Here is a 16,884-nt window from a genome sequence, read left to right on the forward strand (position 1 = left end):
CGGAAACCGGTGGATTACTCCCTCTAGGTTGGAGGGAGTTGCTTCTCCAAGTGAAGGAGTTCAAGTATCTCGGGATCTTGTTCACGAGTGATGGGAAAATGGATCGAGAGATGGACAGGTGGATTGGTGCGGTGTCAGCAGTAATGAGGGCGTTGTATCAAACTGTCGTGGTGAATAGGGAGCTGAGCCGCAAGACGAAACTCTCAATTTACCAGTCCATCTACGTTTCAGCCCTCACCTATGGTCATGAGCTCTGGGTAGTGACCGAAAGAACACGATCGCGGATACAAGCAGCTGAAATGAGTTTCCTCCGCAGGGTGGCTGGGCTCAGCCTTAGAGATATGGTGAGAAGCTCAGACATCTGCAGGGAGCTCGGAGTAGAGCTGCTGCTCCTTCATGTCGAAAGGAGCCAGTTGAGGTGGTTTGGACATCTGATTCAGATGCCTCTGGGGAGGCTTCCTTTGGAGGTTTTCCAAACACGTCCACTTGGGAGGAGATCCCAAGGTAGACCCAGAACAAGCTGGAGGGATTATGTTTCTCATCTGGCCTGGGAATGTCCTGGGATCCCCCAGGAAGAGCTGGAAAGGGTTACTGGGGGAAGGGACATCTGGAACGACCTGCTTCATCTGCTGCCTCTGCGACCCAGCTCCGGATAAGCAGAAGAAAATGGATGGATGCATGGATGGATGGATGGATGGATGGCTGGATGGATGGGAAAGCCTAAATATGTAACTTTGATACACAGCGGTGAGTTTTTATGAGTTCAGTTGATGACCAAAGAGCGACTTTGCAAACATTTGCTGAAAAGGGATTGAATGATACTTTAAATTGGTAGTTGTAAGATATCCATATGTGTCTCAATGTATCCTAGAAAGTGTGTAACAACAGCGGTATGTTCCACATTCTTTAGAGTAAACTTTAAACAGCCTATTTAGCGTCTGTATCACCAAAATTAAAGTATACATAAGGGTTATCCAGTCAAAGGAGTCTTGAACTGATCAATATTTGCAAGAAACTAAGCCAGATTCTTTCTGTCCACTAGCACAAATCTGTCATTTATGTCAATAACTAACTTAACATATGCAGGAAAATCTGTCAATTATTAACTATTTGACAAAGTAAATTCTGTACATCTTCGATTGGTCATATGACCGTATTGCTTGTGAAACTATAAACGTGCTGTAAACCTCAACAAAAACTATATATTATCTACTATTCTCTATATCCAACTGACATACAGAAACTAGTACATAGGTAATACAATCTGATTATTTATGGTTGCACTGGCTGGATGTCATTCAGTATCACAGAAGACTTTGTCATGGTGCCCTTTTACTAGCTAAATCCCCACAATGCCCTCTGCTTGCCAACACAGAAGTGCCCACCTCCTCTAGTTGCTTTAATAATAAATACTGAGACACCCGGTAGCGCAACCAGGTACTACAGCTTATCTACAAATCTTGAATAATGCAATATCTAGGAAAATGGGTTTGAGTGTGAGCAGATATTAAATGTTAAATGACTCGGATAGTGACCAAAACAAAAACTTCACACTTCAAACCGAAACATCCATTCATCAGCTCCACTCGGTTTATTCTGCCAGGGATCACAAGGTCAATACAAACAGACAAATGACCACAAAAACTCATATTCACACCTGCAGCTAATTTAGACTCACCTAAAAACCTTTCATGCATGTCTTTGGACTGTGGGAGCACATGGAGAAAACCATTCAGGCACAGGGAGAGCATGCAAACATCATGCAAACTGGGTTTAAACCTGATCAGCAGGTTTGAATGAAGAACCAATGCACCAACTAATCTGTTGCCTTCACTCCTCCACACACCATAAAAAGTGTTTATACAAAGTCATGAGTGTCTCTGATGAACTGGCTGCTTTGTGTAGAAACCGGTCGTTGTGTTTCTCTGTTTGATCAATACATCAATTCAGCAGCATATTAACTGTGATTTAAAAATGGTTCATGTAAAGGCCATAAGAACATTCCAAGGCCAAACCAAGTCATTATTCATTCAATTCATACAGTTTGGCAACTGTTGGTATGAGTTTAAGTCTTTTTATAAGTAAGAAAAGTCACACTTTATGTTTGTAGAGATTTTTTATTTTTTTTTAATTTGGATGAGCCGAAATATCAATACAGCATCACGAAATCAATCCCACAAGTTTATAGAGTGGAAAACAGAGTTGTTTTGTTTTTGTTTGTTTGTTTTTTTACAGTATTGACAGTTTTCAGTGGTGGAAGAAGCATTCACATCCTTTACTTTAGTAAAAGTACTGTAAAAGTGTTCACTTACAAATAAAAGCCATTGTTGCAAAAATATACTCATTTATTAGAAGTAGTCAGTGCAGAAAAATGTCCCCTGTGACTATTCCACTGTTACATATTATATGCTTTGATGATTATTATTAATAATGAATTGATGTCAAAGCGGGATTTCACTGTTGTAGCTGCTTGATGTGAAGCTCTGACTGCATGATTATTTTCATTATGCATGAATCTGTTGGTCATTTTCTCTGTTATTTGATTGTTTGGTGTATAAAAACTCCAGAAACTGTCCTTCAAAGATTGAATTAATTGATCGAATTTTAGTTATATGATGGTGATGGTTACTATATTTTCACAAAACATGAGATGTTAAAATAGATTTAGAGACAAATGCACACAAAAACAGCTGAATAAGACAACATAGGTTGGATAGTTACTATAATTAAATGTAAATATAAATATTTGCAATAAAACTAACAATAAAAATACTATAAGGAAATATTGCACTAAATAGGTTGATTAAAGTAAAATTTCAAAATGCAGATGAAATAAATTTGATTAGAATGGATTATTTAAGTGCTTGAGGGTGAATATATAATTGCGGGACTTTTTCTATCATAGTTGACATTTTTGCTGTTTTCAGGTCTAAATTCAACTTGGCTGCCTATAACCAAACACCAACAAAGATTCTTCTAAAATATTATATATACAATTGAGTAAAATTTAAATTGAAAGTTATTTCTAAAGATATTGTAGTAAACCTGTTGACATGCCATAAATCCACACTTGACTCTTTATATTAAATAACTCAGAAAGTCTTGGAGTCTGGCCAGTCTTTTCTTCAGGAGGAAATGACATCATGTGGAGCAGGTCATGTGATCTGGAATTAACACACTTCCTGGAGAGGTGTTTTTGTAATGGGTAACTTAGTTGAAAGTCATCTCTCAGACACAGATACAATTTGTTATTTTCCATATAAAATTTGATATATTGCCAAAAAAGAAATATCTGTCATGATTATCTCAACTTAATAAAAAGAACACAATCAAAACAATTTTTAAATCAGCTCATTTTATTATTGTTTAGCTAATTAGAAGGTGGTTGTCAATTCTGATGGTTATTTAGTTGACATTTTAGTGATATCCAGTCATTTTTTAATTAATAAGTGATTGTTTCCATAATAAATAATTATGGGATTTGTAAAGACATGATCATCATGAACATAAAAACATTAGTATTTTTACTTTTAATAAAAATGTATACAAGATATATCCCATGCACTTCAAAAGTCCCTCAATACTATATTGACCTACATATTTTCGGTCTCTTAATTAAATTTTTCTGCCTGATCATCCCATAAAACAAACATTTAATGTTCATATGATTTTATCTTTAAGGCATAATATTGTTCTGAGTACATGTTTCTGTTTAAAGCTAAAAAGCAGAGATATTTACTCAGGTGTTGTCTCCGTGTGTTGTCTGAATATGAAACCTCTTAAAGGTCGCCCTACCTTTTAAAACACACACTGATTCTGTTCTTTTTTTAGTCAGAGGTGAATTTCTGCGCAGGTTGCAGGTTTAACTGAGCTTTTTTTTTATCTGCACAAACCGTGTGCAGCTGATCAACACGGGATTTCCACGTGGAGCAGAAAAGATGAAGCTCCCACTTCCTCGTCCTGTTAGACTCCGCCCTGATCAGCAGCAGGCAGTCGGTGGTCGGAAATGCTGCATATTTTTACCTGCATGGAGTGAAGCGAATCACATGTTTTCCTTGTGGCAAAACCTTAAAAACAAGCCGAGCTTTTTGTTTTCCTTCCTCTTCTTTTCAAGCCACGAGTGAGAAATAGAAACGAGTGTTTGGCAAAAACAGCTGTGAAGATGATTCACCACTTTTAGGTTATCAGTTTATTTCATCTTTATTTTCACTCTGAGAATGAGCCATTTGCAAGTTTTATCCCACTTCATTTATTCCACGTTACAAAGCAGAATTTGACTCCAGCTGTGTTTATTATGATACCACTAGGATGTTTTTTGCACCATTTCTGTCATATCTTACAATAGTTTGTACCGTTTCTTGAAAATGCAAACATGAGAAGAATTCTAAAGTCTAGAACCTTTAATACAAACAAAAATCACATTAAAAGTGATCAAATGGATATAAAGTTAAAAATTCTTACACATTTTGTTTTACTGGGCTACATTTGACCTATATTTTCTGGTTTGGTAAAGCCAACAAAACATTGGTCCTGTGCAATAAAATTAGTTTTTTGGGGCAAAAGCTTGTTTTTCGCCATTTTCACCCAGAAACAAAGCGGTGCGCAGTTTTGCGGCGTCTTTTACGTACAATGAAGCCAAAACCAGCTGACATGAAGGTAAACTGTGACTCGGTGCCTCTGCATGCAGACGGGGCAGTGGTTCTAACGTGTTGTAAATTTGGTTTTTAATGGGTTTTATTGAGGTCTGAGGGCTCCGTGATGGAACCACCGGCCGGTCGAGCTTCGTCCTCGGGGGGAGTTTGCGCATTGGGCTGCCTGGAGACATGGTGAACGTGCTACGTCACGTGTGTGTGTGTGTGTGTGTGTGTGTGTGTGTGTGTGTGTGTGTGTGTGTGTGTGTGTGTGTGTGTGTGAGGAGAGAGAGAGGGGGTGAGAAAAAGGTGGAAGAAGTGGAGGAAACACGCACAGAAAGTGTCGCTCTTTGCAACACTGACGCGCAAACTCGAGCACGAAGCCGCGTAAAAGTCGAGGAGGAAGAAAAAGGAGGAAGAGGAGGATGGAACCGTCCGGGATGGGGCTCGTACCGGACTCCCGCTTCCCTCGCGGCCCGGGAATAACGCGCCATTGAGAGAGCGAGAGGGAGGGAGGAGGAGGAGGGGTGGAGGTGTCGTGCATGCGCTCTGGCTGCGCAGCGTGCACTCTCCGGGTCGGAGCTCCGTGGCGTGGCTCCGCGCTCGGCCTCCATTTGCCACTTCGCGTTTGTGCTCGAAGGGATCCTGCCGAGGCCGCTTCCAGCCGCGACGACCGACGACCGCGCAACAGTTTGTGGAGTTTCCACCGGAGGAAGCGCGTCTCCGTGCCGCCGCCGACCGCCTCCCTCCGGGACCACGAGGCTTCGCCGAGCAGAAAAAGGTGAGAGTCGCTTCAGAAACCTGCAACTTTTCCAAGTTGCTCGAAGCGGCGGAGCGGAGCGGCCTGGCTGCTGCTGCCCTCCGCGGCGTGTGAGGAAGAAAGAGCCGCTGTGTGGCAACTCGGTCCACTCGTTTTGTTTTGGAGGGAAACGTTTTGGTGGGTTTTTGGTGGAAAGGCGCCGGTTTGATGGGCTTTTATTCGCTCTTCGGGCTGGTTAACACCTTTCGGGCTGCAGCATCTTTGTGCTGGTGTGACCGGGAGCAGCGGCGGGGGGCAGCACGACAACAACACCGGCTTCCTCTAGAGATTTGTCGCTTTCTGTCGGTTTTTTATTGGCCTTTCTAAAAGCAGAAAGCTGCGTTTTGTTGCGTTCGCTGGGAATCAGGCCTGTTTGCGTCTCATCAGGCAGCCGATTGGTCAGAAACGGAGAAGTTGTCAAGAAAGCAAAGTCCACTTTTCTCAAACTGCCAGCAGAAATGATTAAGCTCAGCTCCAAAACACTCAGACACCAGTGTGGCTTTCTAGGTTTGTCTTCTAGTGTTTGTACATACAGAAGAGTCTGTGCAGCATCACTGTTTTCTAGAACCTGCAGTATCAATAGAATTTGAGCCATATCGGTATTTTCAGTATTAATATTTACTACTTATGCAAGGATTTCTGCAATTTTAGTGTTTCCACATATACAATAACTTTATTTAATGTCTAGATTTTCTACATATAGGATAAACTGCTCTATATCAACTACACTTTTATATATTTGTGATTTATTTATAATTTTTTTATTATTATTCACTTCTATTTTATGTCTTTTTTGCTGCTAAAACACTCAGAAAATTGCCCAAATGTGGGATTATTAAGATATTATTTCAATTTATGTGATACAAAAGTGCTTTTAAGTGGTGCTATTTGTTTTTTCATTAATATTCCCAACTACTTTGTGTCTTCTTTGCTGCTAAAATGCTCCAAAATTGCCCAGCTGTGGTATTATTAAGAGGTTATTTCATCTTTCATGATATAAAAGTGCTTTTAAGGGGTGCAATTTATTTTTTTTATTAATATTCCCTGCTATTTTCTGTCTTCTTTGCTGCTAAAATGCTCCAAAATTGCCCAGCTGTGGGATTATTAAGAAATTATTTAATCTTACATGATATAAAAGTGCTTTTAAGGGTGGTATTAATTTTTTTATTAATATTTCTTACTATTTATTGTCTTCTTTGCTGCCAGAACACTCCAAAAATTGCACAAATGTGGGATTATTAAGAGATTACTTAATTTTACATAGTATAAAAGTGCTTTCCAAGGATGCTATTCTGTAGGAGAGTTTTTTCCCCATTTTTATCATGTGTTTTATATTAATTAGTGGTATTCTAGTAGTCATCATGCTATCACCTATTGCACTACTCAGCAGGTGAAATTGTCTTTTATTCATATTTATTAACACAGCTGTGTCCATTAATGTCGACTATTAAATTAGTCACCATCCATTGTTTTGATAATCAAAAATTCAGTTTGAGTCATTTTTTAAAGAAGTCTAAATTCTATGATTCCAGCTTCATGAATATTTTCTGGTTTCTCTTCTTGACAGTAAACTGAATATTTGATTTGTAAACAAAACAAGACATTGGTAATCTTGAGCTTTAGGAAACACGGATTGACATTTTTCACATTTTTCTGATGTTTTAAAGTCCGAACGACCAAATGATTGATCCAGAAAGTAAAATTCACATTAATCAACACTGGAAATAATAATTACATGCATCCGTAGTGATAAACTGTAAGACTGGGGAAGAGTTGTTGTTGATTTTTTTGGTATTTGATTGGATAATTAATTGAAGTATTACCAAAACTGCAGCAAAATATGAATCATCGGAGCTGCAGCTGTTTGATAAAGGCAAAATGTGTCAGACTGTACCAATATAAATGCAGTATTTATACATGGCACCTGTAAATCGTATTCTCCCCACATAATTTATGGACTTTTTGGTACAAAAATAAAGTTTTTATACTTGTTTCAGTGGATATTGAATGGAAAAAATGACTATTCCTACCAAAATTATTACTCGTACCGCAATAGTCCTCTAAATATGTAAATATTGCAAAGTTTTCTCCATGAAAATAGTTCCTTATTGCCTGAAAATGTATTCAGTGTAACTAGAAGGAAGACCCTACTCATTCACTGCAGCTCCAGCACACCAGCTCGCCTACAACTCTGTTCAAACTCTATAAATTTACTCTATAATGCACAATATCAAGTTTTTATATAGGAGTAATTCAGTCATGCATGTTGGAAATGCTTCAAAAGAAAAATAATACAAACAATCCCACCCTGTAAGTTGTTTTTTTTTGTTGTTTTTTTTTTTGTTTGTTTTTACAGTTTCCCGTCATTAATCTCCAAGTTTCTCTGAAATATAAACATATCTGACATTTTGGATGATCCCTGTGACATAGCACGTCTTTTCTATAAAGATATTTATACTTGTTTTCATGTCATATCTTTTATAATTCATGTTTTACATACCTGGTAATAGAAGTCAGCATCAGCACACCCGAAGACCTCTTGTATCCCGGGGTTGTAAATAAATTATACTTTCTCCATTAGCGGCTAATTTATTTTTCAGGAGGCCAAAGTCCCAAAGTTCCTCTGCAGCCGTCTGATTATTACAGGATACAAAGAGCTGTTCTGTGAATCAAACGGATCAGATTCTGAGGAGTCTGATGCTCAAACGTTCACACAGCAGCGACATGAGAAACCGGCATTTGAAGATACTTTAATTTTAAATAACATTAAATCAGTGCTTTGTATTGACTTCACTGATGTCTTCATTTAAATTAGCAGGAACTGTGGTTCTATTAAAGACTCCGTCAAGTGAAAACTAATTTTTTTTTACCTTGTTAACATGCACGTATGGTGTTTTTTATATGCTGGGAGACACATTGTGAGTGACATACGATGTAAACAAAACAGCAGCCTATTTATTAATTTAAAAAATATATAATGAATAAAATAGCTTCTTTTTTGGTCCCTTAACGCTTACAACAACAAAGATATGAATTACAGGCAAAACATTTTACTGTTTTACAATACTTTGTCTTTTAGTATTTGTCTAACTTTAGAACAGAGAGGAATGTTCAAGTAGAAACAACAAAGCATTAAACCTCTGGGACATTATCTAACCTTAAAAAAGAGTCAATCTATAAATGAGTTATGAAATACATCTGGCCTTGTACTTCTTGTTGCTACAAATTACAGGTAGGTTACATATATATATATATGCTGTATATAAGCAACATAATGAGCGAAGTTACTTGCAAAACATTATTTCTGCAGCCCTCTGAGGCCCTTTAACGTTAAATCACATTTTCTCTACTCCATTATTTTCTTTGCCATGAAGTCAAGACTCTTATGATCCAAAATAAAAACCAGAGACACCTTTCGCAGATGTCAAAACATGTCATCTTTGACAGAGTTGAATTTTAAATCTATAATGGTCACAAATATTCTGACACTAATGTTCCTCCATAACAACACACAGTGAGTTGCTTTTCAAGCCTGGGTCACATTCTAGTATTTTCTAACAAACTAAAACTAAGAGTGACATCATGACAGTTGCTGAAGACAGACAGTAATGTTCATCATTTGAACTGAATAAACCTCCTCCCCTCTGCGTTCACATCCTCTTCCTTAAATGCGGCTCAACAAGCAGCTGATGGAGTGATTTATGGTTGTTCTGTACTCTCAAATATTTTGTACACTTTCGTTATTTCTGGAGTTACTTAATGGCTATTCAGCTGTTAGCTAATGCTACGCTAGGTTGGCATAACTACAGCGATGTTATTGCTAGCATAAACAGACAGGGAGTAACTTTAGCTAGGTTAGCACAACTTTAGCAATACAACATAAATGAAAAGCATGACCGACACAACGAAGCACGTGCCACTCGTCACGACACATGGCAAAGAGAGTTGAACTGGTACACGGCAGCCATGTTGAGTCATTGTTAATTTCACAGCGTCGTTATGAACGTACCTGTTGGCTCAGCCCACTCCTGTAATGTTTCCTGGCTGTAGCTTACTCCTGTACGTTACTGAGAAGACAGCAGGGAGGACTGAGGCACAAGGACATCATTCTGTGCGACTTCAACACTCAACAGCATTTACTGTTTAATGAGAAATTAAGAATATATTGGTGTTTAATTGGCAAAACTCCGGCCGATGATTATTTTGAAAAGGCCTATAATCGGCTGATTTAATTGGCCAACCAATAAATCAGTCGGGCCCTAAAATTTACTACATTTGTGCTGGAGGTCATTAAGCCTCACAAAATACTTTGTCATGGTGCCCCTTTTCTAATGAAACCACCACAATGCTATCTGCTTTTTTCTATAGCAGCAAGTTTCAAGATGCTACAAAAAGCAGATGTTAAATACAAATGCAGACAAAACAAAACGACCACAATGCAGAGTATAAAAAAATAGTTGACTGACAATCTAACATATATACAAGTGAAATATCTTTAAAAACAAGGTAAAGAGAGATTTTAAGATCAGTTCAGAGTCAGATTCAAGATTTTTTATTGGTCACATACTTCACAATATGTTCTGTAAAATGCACAGTGGCTGTTCCCCTGTGCAAAAACAATGAGACATATCAAACAACATTCTTTAAAAAACAGAGAAAATTGTGCAGAAGTCACAACATTGTAAATAATGAGGGAGAGATTTTGATGCTAAAACTAGCTGTAAACTCATTTGTCATTCAGCCAGTGCAACTTCTGTAAATTGAAATGAAAACTGTCTTAAAGTTCAGGTAAATTTCTCTGTAAACAGTTGTACTAGTTTTCAACCATTTTGTAGCAAAGCGGCATGTTGGTTTGTTTACATTTCTCTGTGCATATTTCCGCCTCTTATTTCCTTTCTGCCAGCGTTTGTTCTGCTCCGATGAGCTCTAATTGCCATCGTCTGTCTGCATTCATTATATTATTTTTGTCCTTTTTCCTGTCAGATGATTCCGTCTGATTTAATCCTGAATGTGTGTGATGCATGTAGCTGCTATGTGCTTCCAGTAATGTTATTCCTTCTGTGTTTTCAGGTGTCAGATGCAGTGTGACGATGTCTGACTCTGAACTCGCCTCCATGGAGGGCAGTCTGGTGACGGAGGATGAATTGGGGAGTTTTTCCATCCCGTCTTCAGCTCCGTCCTTTCCAGCCACTGTTAGACCTAATTTCAGCAGTGATGCAGAGATTGAGAGTAAAGCTGTTTCCGTGGCGAGTAATGACTGCAGCTCTGCTCTGTCCTCACCTACTGAAGCCAGTCCGGCCAAACCCGCTGCGACATCCACCTCAGAATCCAGCCCAGCTACCTCATGTATCGCCTCGGCGTCCGACTCGCTGACCTGCTCTGGGACGAGTCTCGCGTCGGAATCGTGGGTTTCTTCGGTGCCGTCCACCACGTTCGGCACGGCGGACCTGGAGAACGATCTACCTGCCGTGCTCACCTTTAAAGGCATCAGCGTCACGTTGGAGAACAACAGCGTGTGGAAGCAGTTCTACGGCTGCGGAACCGAGATGATTCTCACCAAACCGGGCCGCCGCATGTTCCCGTACTGCCGTTACCGCCTGGCTGGGTTGGATCCAGATCAGCAGTACAATCTGGTGCTTTCTATAGTCCCGTCTGGTCAGTACAGGTACCGATGGAGCACCTCCAAATGGGAGATCCACGGACCGCCGGAACATCAGGGTCAGGGTCTGATCCGAGCCTTTTCCCACCACTACTCACCATGTCGAGGTTCCGAGTGGATGAGCAGTTTGGTGTCGTTCTACAAGCTCAAACTAACCAATAACTCCCAGGACCAGGACGGACATATAATCCTGCACTCCATGCACCGCTACATCCCCAGGCTACACGTGATCCCGGTGCTGGATGGGAACCAGCCCACAGCAGATAAGCCGGTGGTAATGGGACCAGAAAGCATAACGTTTACGTTCCCGCAGACCGAGTTCATGGCCGTGACCACTTACCAGAACTTTAGGATCACGCAGCTGAAGATTAATCACAACCCGTTCGCGAAGGGCTTCAGGGAGGACGGACACAACCCTCGTCTGCAACGGGTCAGCACCGAGGCCCAACCGGTGGTGAAGACGGAACCTCAGGAGTCAGATTTAAAACCTGCTGCGGAACCCAAAGAGGACCAACAGGAGGCCGTGGATCTGAGGTAGGATTTGTTTGAATTTTCTCACTTTCTCATGTTTCACTACTAATAAAAAAAAAGAAAAATAGGTGGCTATTATGTGAGTATATATGTTGTGTTTTTTGTATTGTAATCCAGATGTTAAAAATGTTGGCTTTCAGGTCTGTTAGTACATGCATGTTTTTGTTCAGTTACTGCTGCAGTGTTTATAATATAATACATTCTGGGTGATCATTTATGGTGCAACTACATATATATATATACACACACACACACACATATGTGTGTGTGTACATATATATATATATATATATATATATATATATATGTACACACACAAATAATGAGTGTAATAACAGGAACAAGTAGCATATTAGATATGAGGACTATGAGGAAGTCTAGTAGAGTGGCACCGAGTAAGAACAATTGCTGAAATTCTGATTGACAAATTTGAAGAACTTCCTATTTATTTGTAAGCATTTGACTGAGGAAAGTATCTACTCTCTACATGCACACCGTAAAAGTATGAGACCATTTGAAATTTATTTTTTCACTATTGTTTCACTATTAACAATCGAAAGATAACTTTATTTTGCAAGTATACATGTTGTATTTTTGTTTTGTAATCTGGATGTTAAAATGTTTCTTCTAACTGCAGTAATAACTGGAGATAGATAGATAGATAGATAGATAGATAGATAGATAGATAGATAGATAGATAGATAGATAGATAGATAGATAATGGACAAAATGACAAAAAGAAATAGCTAAAATGCGTGTTTTTGTTGATTTCACCAACTGTCAAAGCCTCTTACACCAGAACAATTCGATTTGTGCTAAAGGATTCCAGTTGTTTTGATGTGCAAAAATGGTGATGTGGACTCAGTGGGAGGAGCAGACAAAGTGGTGTACATAGGTGTCTATACAAGTTTTATTATTGTGTTTAGCCCCTGTTTATTCTATATTACATATATTGTAGAATGACATCTGCATAGTTGCAGGTAATGGGTGGCCTTTTCCCAATTCAACTGCAGGAATTCATTTATTAAAGTACCAATACAACAAGCTGCACCGTCACAACTTAATGTATTTTATTGGGCTCATCATTGAATCATTTTATGAATTTAGTGTCAGTAAATGGGTCAATATATAACTGAGGGACTTTTGATGTCCATGGGATATCTCTTGCATACATTTTTTATTAAAAAGACAAAAAACTAATGTTTTTTTTAATCATGTCTACAAATTTCATAATTGTTAATTATGGAAACAATCACTTATTAATAAAAAATGACTGGATATCACTAAAATGTCAACTAAATAACCGTTCCAATTTAATAACAACCACCTTCTAAATAGCTAAACAATAATAAAATTAGTTTATTCAGAAACTGTTTTGATTGTGTTCTTTTTATTAAGTTGAGATAATCATGACAGATATTTCTTTTTTGGCAATATATCTAATTTTATATGGAAAATAACAAATTGTATCTGTGTGAGAAATCATTTTGAACTAAGTTCCCCATTACAAAAACACCTCTCCAGGAAGTGTGTTAATTCCAGATCACATGACCTGCTCCACATGATGTCATTTCCTCCTGAAGAAAAGACTGACCAGACTCCAAGGCTTTCTGACTTATTTAATATAAAGTAGTGTGTGAGTCAAGTGTGGATTTATGGCATGTCAACAGGTTTACTACAATATCTTTATAAATAACTTTGAATTTCAATTTTACTCAATTGTATATATAATATTTAGAAGAGTGTTTCTTTTAAAATGCCATGTGGTGTTTGGTTATAGGCGGCCATGTTGATTTTAGGCCTGAAAACAGAAAAAATGTCAACTATGATACCTGCTCAACTATGTTACAAAAAGTCCCGCGATTACATATTGACCCAAATAATATTCATTTATGTGTTTATTGCAGCACAAAGAATCCCAGCGTCTCTGCTTCTCCGTCGAATGCACCAGAGACCACGACCAGACTGGTGCTGAAGCCCATCATGTCCAACGCTGCTGGCAGAGACGAACCATTTGTCCCCTGCATCCGAGGCCACCATGCCCTCGGTGAGCTCGTCCTCGTCCAGAAACGAGAGGAACCCAAAGAAGAACCCGTCGCCACCAGCGTCACCCCTGAGGCCCAGCGTGGCTTAACAATCTGGACGCTGCCCAAAGCGAGGCTCTCCACTCCGGCCTTCTCCACGTCCACCCCAGGTTCATCACCTGGGTACCGCAAGAGGAGGAAGAGGATCAACAGACGCTGGGCGAATCCCCGGGGAAGAGAGTGGAAGGCAGCGGCTGCCTCCCCCACAGTAGCCCACAGCCCATCATCGACAGTCGCTATGCAACCGGAGCTGGATGATGTAGAAGGCCTGCTGTTTGTGTCATTTACCTCGAAGGTAAAATACAGCAAGTGACTGCAAAGAATTTTCATTTCATCCAAACATCCAAACTATGCTGCTCCAGGAATCCGTCTACTCCAAAATAAGTGTGTTGAGTTCTTCGCTGAAGCTCCTCACAGTCCTGTAAAGTGTTTAAATGTGTTTTTATGCAACAGGAAGCTCTTGAGGGTCACGTCAGGGACAAGTCGACCTCATCGCCAGCATCTCCAGTTTCCTTAACAACGCCAAAGGAGTCGAAGCAGACGAGTGAGAAATGTAAAGATCTATATTTATTTGAATCCTCTTAAGGGTTTTTCTTCTCAAATCATCTTCCTGCTTAACCATCTCTGATTTGCTTGGAATTCTTATAGTATAAAACATGACTATATCAAAATTAATGAAATTTTCAGCTTAATATCTTAAAAACTTTATGGGATAGAATTTTTCTAACAACTGCCCATCAACCCACTTTTAGCCCGTTTTTTTCTCCCATTGAAATTTGAGGCTGAACAACAATATCTCTGAAACTATTAAAGATAAAAGCCTGAAATTTTCACTGTTATTTCTCATTATGTCTTTCATTCAGAATCTGTAATAATGGACAAGTCGATTAAATGATCTTTAATTATGGCTGAGTTAAAATATGAAAAAAATTGAAGATGTAATGAAAAGTCTCACCTCTGAGCAGAATCAGAAAAATGAATAATGCTTTCATAATTAGTTGTGCAGGTGTGAAAAGTTGTACCACAAAAATAGTATTGTAATAATGAATTATGGATATTTAAATAGGTGTTTGTTAAATGTTAGGCTGGTATATCAAGTACTTTCCAAGATACAGGCAGTCCTCGGTTTACGACGTCATCGACCTACAGCGTTTCGTCGTTACATTGGAACTGGTTACATGGAACTAGTTGACGAGCGGAGCGGAGGAATACGCGTCTCAGGGCGCTATAAAATGGGCTTGTTTACATTCGGTGGTTGTACGCCACTTTGGATTGCGCTACATTCGCTAACTTTTTGCCCCTCATTATGACTCCCAAGCGTACGTCAGACTCTTCTGATGGCAGTGTTTCGAAGAAAAGGAAAACCACCTCCGTGGAAGTGAAATTAGATAGAATAAAATGCTTGGAACATGGTGAAACACCGACAAACAGTCAAGTTGTAAAACTAGTGCAACATACTGTAGCGACCCTCTGTGATGAATGAGTGAGACTATATCTGGTTCTCTGGTCGTTTATTGAACCTTCACACAGGCTACTGTGGGCCGTAGTCAACGCCAAAATAACTACAAAAACCCAATAAGTTAGCTCTAAAATTAGCCGCTGTTTCCAGCTCTTTCTCGCTCGGTAGGCATATGGTCAGGCATATGGGTTCTTTAAAGCGTCTTGAGACAGTTTGACTGTAATTGGCGCTATAAAAATAAAATTGAATTGAATCGATACACACACCGGCACGGAGCAACACACACCTTTTTGTCATATCGTGATGCACATAATGGCTTTGTTTACATTTTTGTCGGAGTTCCGCCTTATGGCGAAAATCGACTTATGTAGATCAGTATCAATGGAACTCCGACATAAGTCGAGGACCCCCTGTTATTAGAAAATATTCCACGTCGACACACTCTATTTATGTTTCAGAAAATATCACTAGTTGACTTTTGCATTGTCAGTTTGCTCAACGATCTCTTTGTGACACTTCAATCTTGTTCATATTTCAACTCGCCTATAATCAGAGATTATTTGACCAATTTGTCCAACAATATGTGAATAGATTCTGAATAAATTACATAATGAGAAATAACAGAAAGTTTCAGGTTTTGAGGTTCCGAGATATTGTTTAAACTGCTTCAGGGAATGAAAAAAAACTGCTGAAAGTGGCCTGATGAGCAATTTCATTTTTAAAAAAGGATACTGGTGGCTATATTAAGTGTTTGATATATATCAAACAAAACTGTCAAAGATATCTTTACAAATATCTATATTTTATGCTATAGATATTTTAGTCCAATCGGAGATGGTTGAGCAGAAATTGTTCTAAAAAATGTGATGATTTGACCTTCTCTTACATGTTTTTTGCTTATTTAAGAGCAGGTTTGATTTCCTTAATAGTTCCACTTTATTTGCATGAGTTAAAAGTCATGCAATTTATCTGTTTTGAACACTTCTGTGCTGTTTCAGTGGAGGTGGAGGTGGAGGTGGAGGTGAGTCCAGAGACCGATGAGGAGAAAATCGCTCGATTGGAAGCCATTCTGCTGAACGACCTGCGACTCCTCAAACACCGACAGGTCATCCATCCTGTGCTGCAGGAGGGTCAGTTCACAAATAAACGCCCTGGTGTTTGAGCAGGTTACATCCAATAAGATAATGTAAATAAACTGTATTTGACTCCCTTTTCTTCTTTTCTCAGTTGGCCTGAAGTTGAGCTCCCTCGACCCTTCAAAGTCCATCGACCTGCAGTATTTAGGGGTTCTTCTTCCGCTGCCGTTTCCAAGCCTACCAGAACAAAACAACACCGCTGCTCCGTCTCCTGGAGGTAAGACCACCGATCTTCCTCGATTCTCAGGCCTCTTAGCTGGGCTTTTCTGGACCCAGAGATGTGACATTTTCAGCTCAGCTCTGCACAATATGCTGCCTGTTGTGGATAATTTGTTGCTGCTGCTTTGTTGTCATAGTAAGAAAACAAACAGATGTACAGATTAGGGAGAAGCACTTGTTATTTGAGTTGTTTTAAAGCTGAAGTAGACAGAAATATGGAAAAAGCAATAAAGAAAAAATGCCAAAATTTGACAGTACAGCTCTGCTCAAGCAGCTCTGTGTCCTAAAATCCTCCGAACAGACGAACACAACATATGCTTCAAACACTCAAAGTAGTCAAACTAAACAATAGCACTCACTGTTGCT

General features: G+C 39.2%; 1 protein-coding gene across 2 annotated transcripts in view; it reads left to right on the forward strand.

The window, feature by feature from the left end:
- The first annotated feature begins 4,935 nt into the window (after positions 1 to 4,935).
- Positions 4,936 to 16,884, forward strand: part of magl (MAX dimerization protein MGA-like) — a 35,645-nt gene continuing 23,696 nt past the window's right edge. For both annotated transcript variants that reach the window (XM_055016105.1, XM_055016106.1), the window contains exons 1-6: positions 4,936 to 5,412; positions 10,501 to 11,623; positions 13,528 to 13,999; positions 14,158 to 14,257; positions 16,162 to 16,293; positions 16,391 to 16,516. In XM_055016105.1, the coding sequence (XP_054872080.1) occupies positions 10,521 to 11,623; positions 13,528 to 13,999; positions 14,158 to 14,257; positions 16,162 to 16,293; positions 16,391 to 16,516 (1,933 nt within the window). In that variant the 5' untranslated portion in view covers positions 4,936 to 5,412; positions 10,501 to 10,520. The remainder of the gene's footprint in view (positions 5,413 to 10,500; positions 11,624 to 13,527; positions 14,000 to 14,157; positions 14,258 to 16,161; positions 16,294 to 16,390; positions 16,517 to 16,884) is intronic.

Source organism: Amphiprion ocellaris, chromosome 12 (assembly GCF_022539595.1).
Source record: "Amphiprion ocellaris isolate individual 3 ecotype Okinawa chromosome 12, ASM2253959v1, whole genome shotgun sequence".
NCBI lineage: Eukaryota > Metazoa > Chordata > Actinopteri > Pomacentridae > Amphiprion > Amphiprion ocellaris.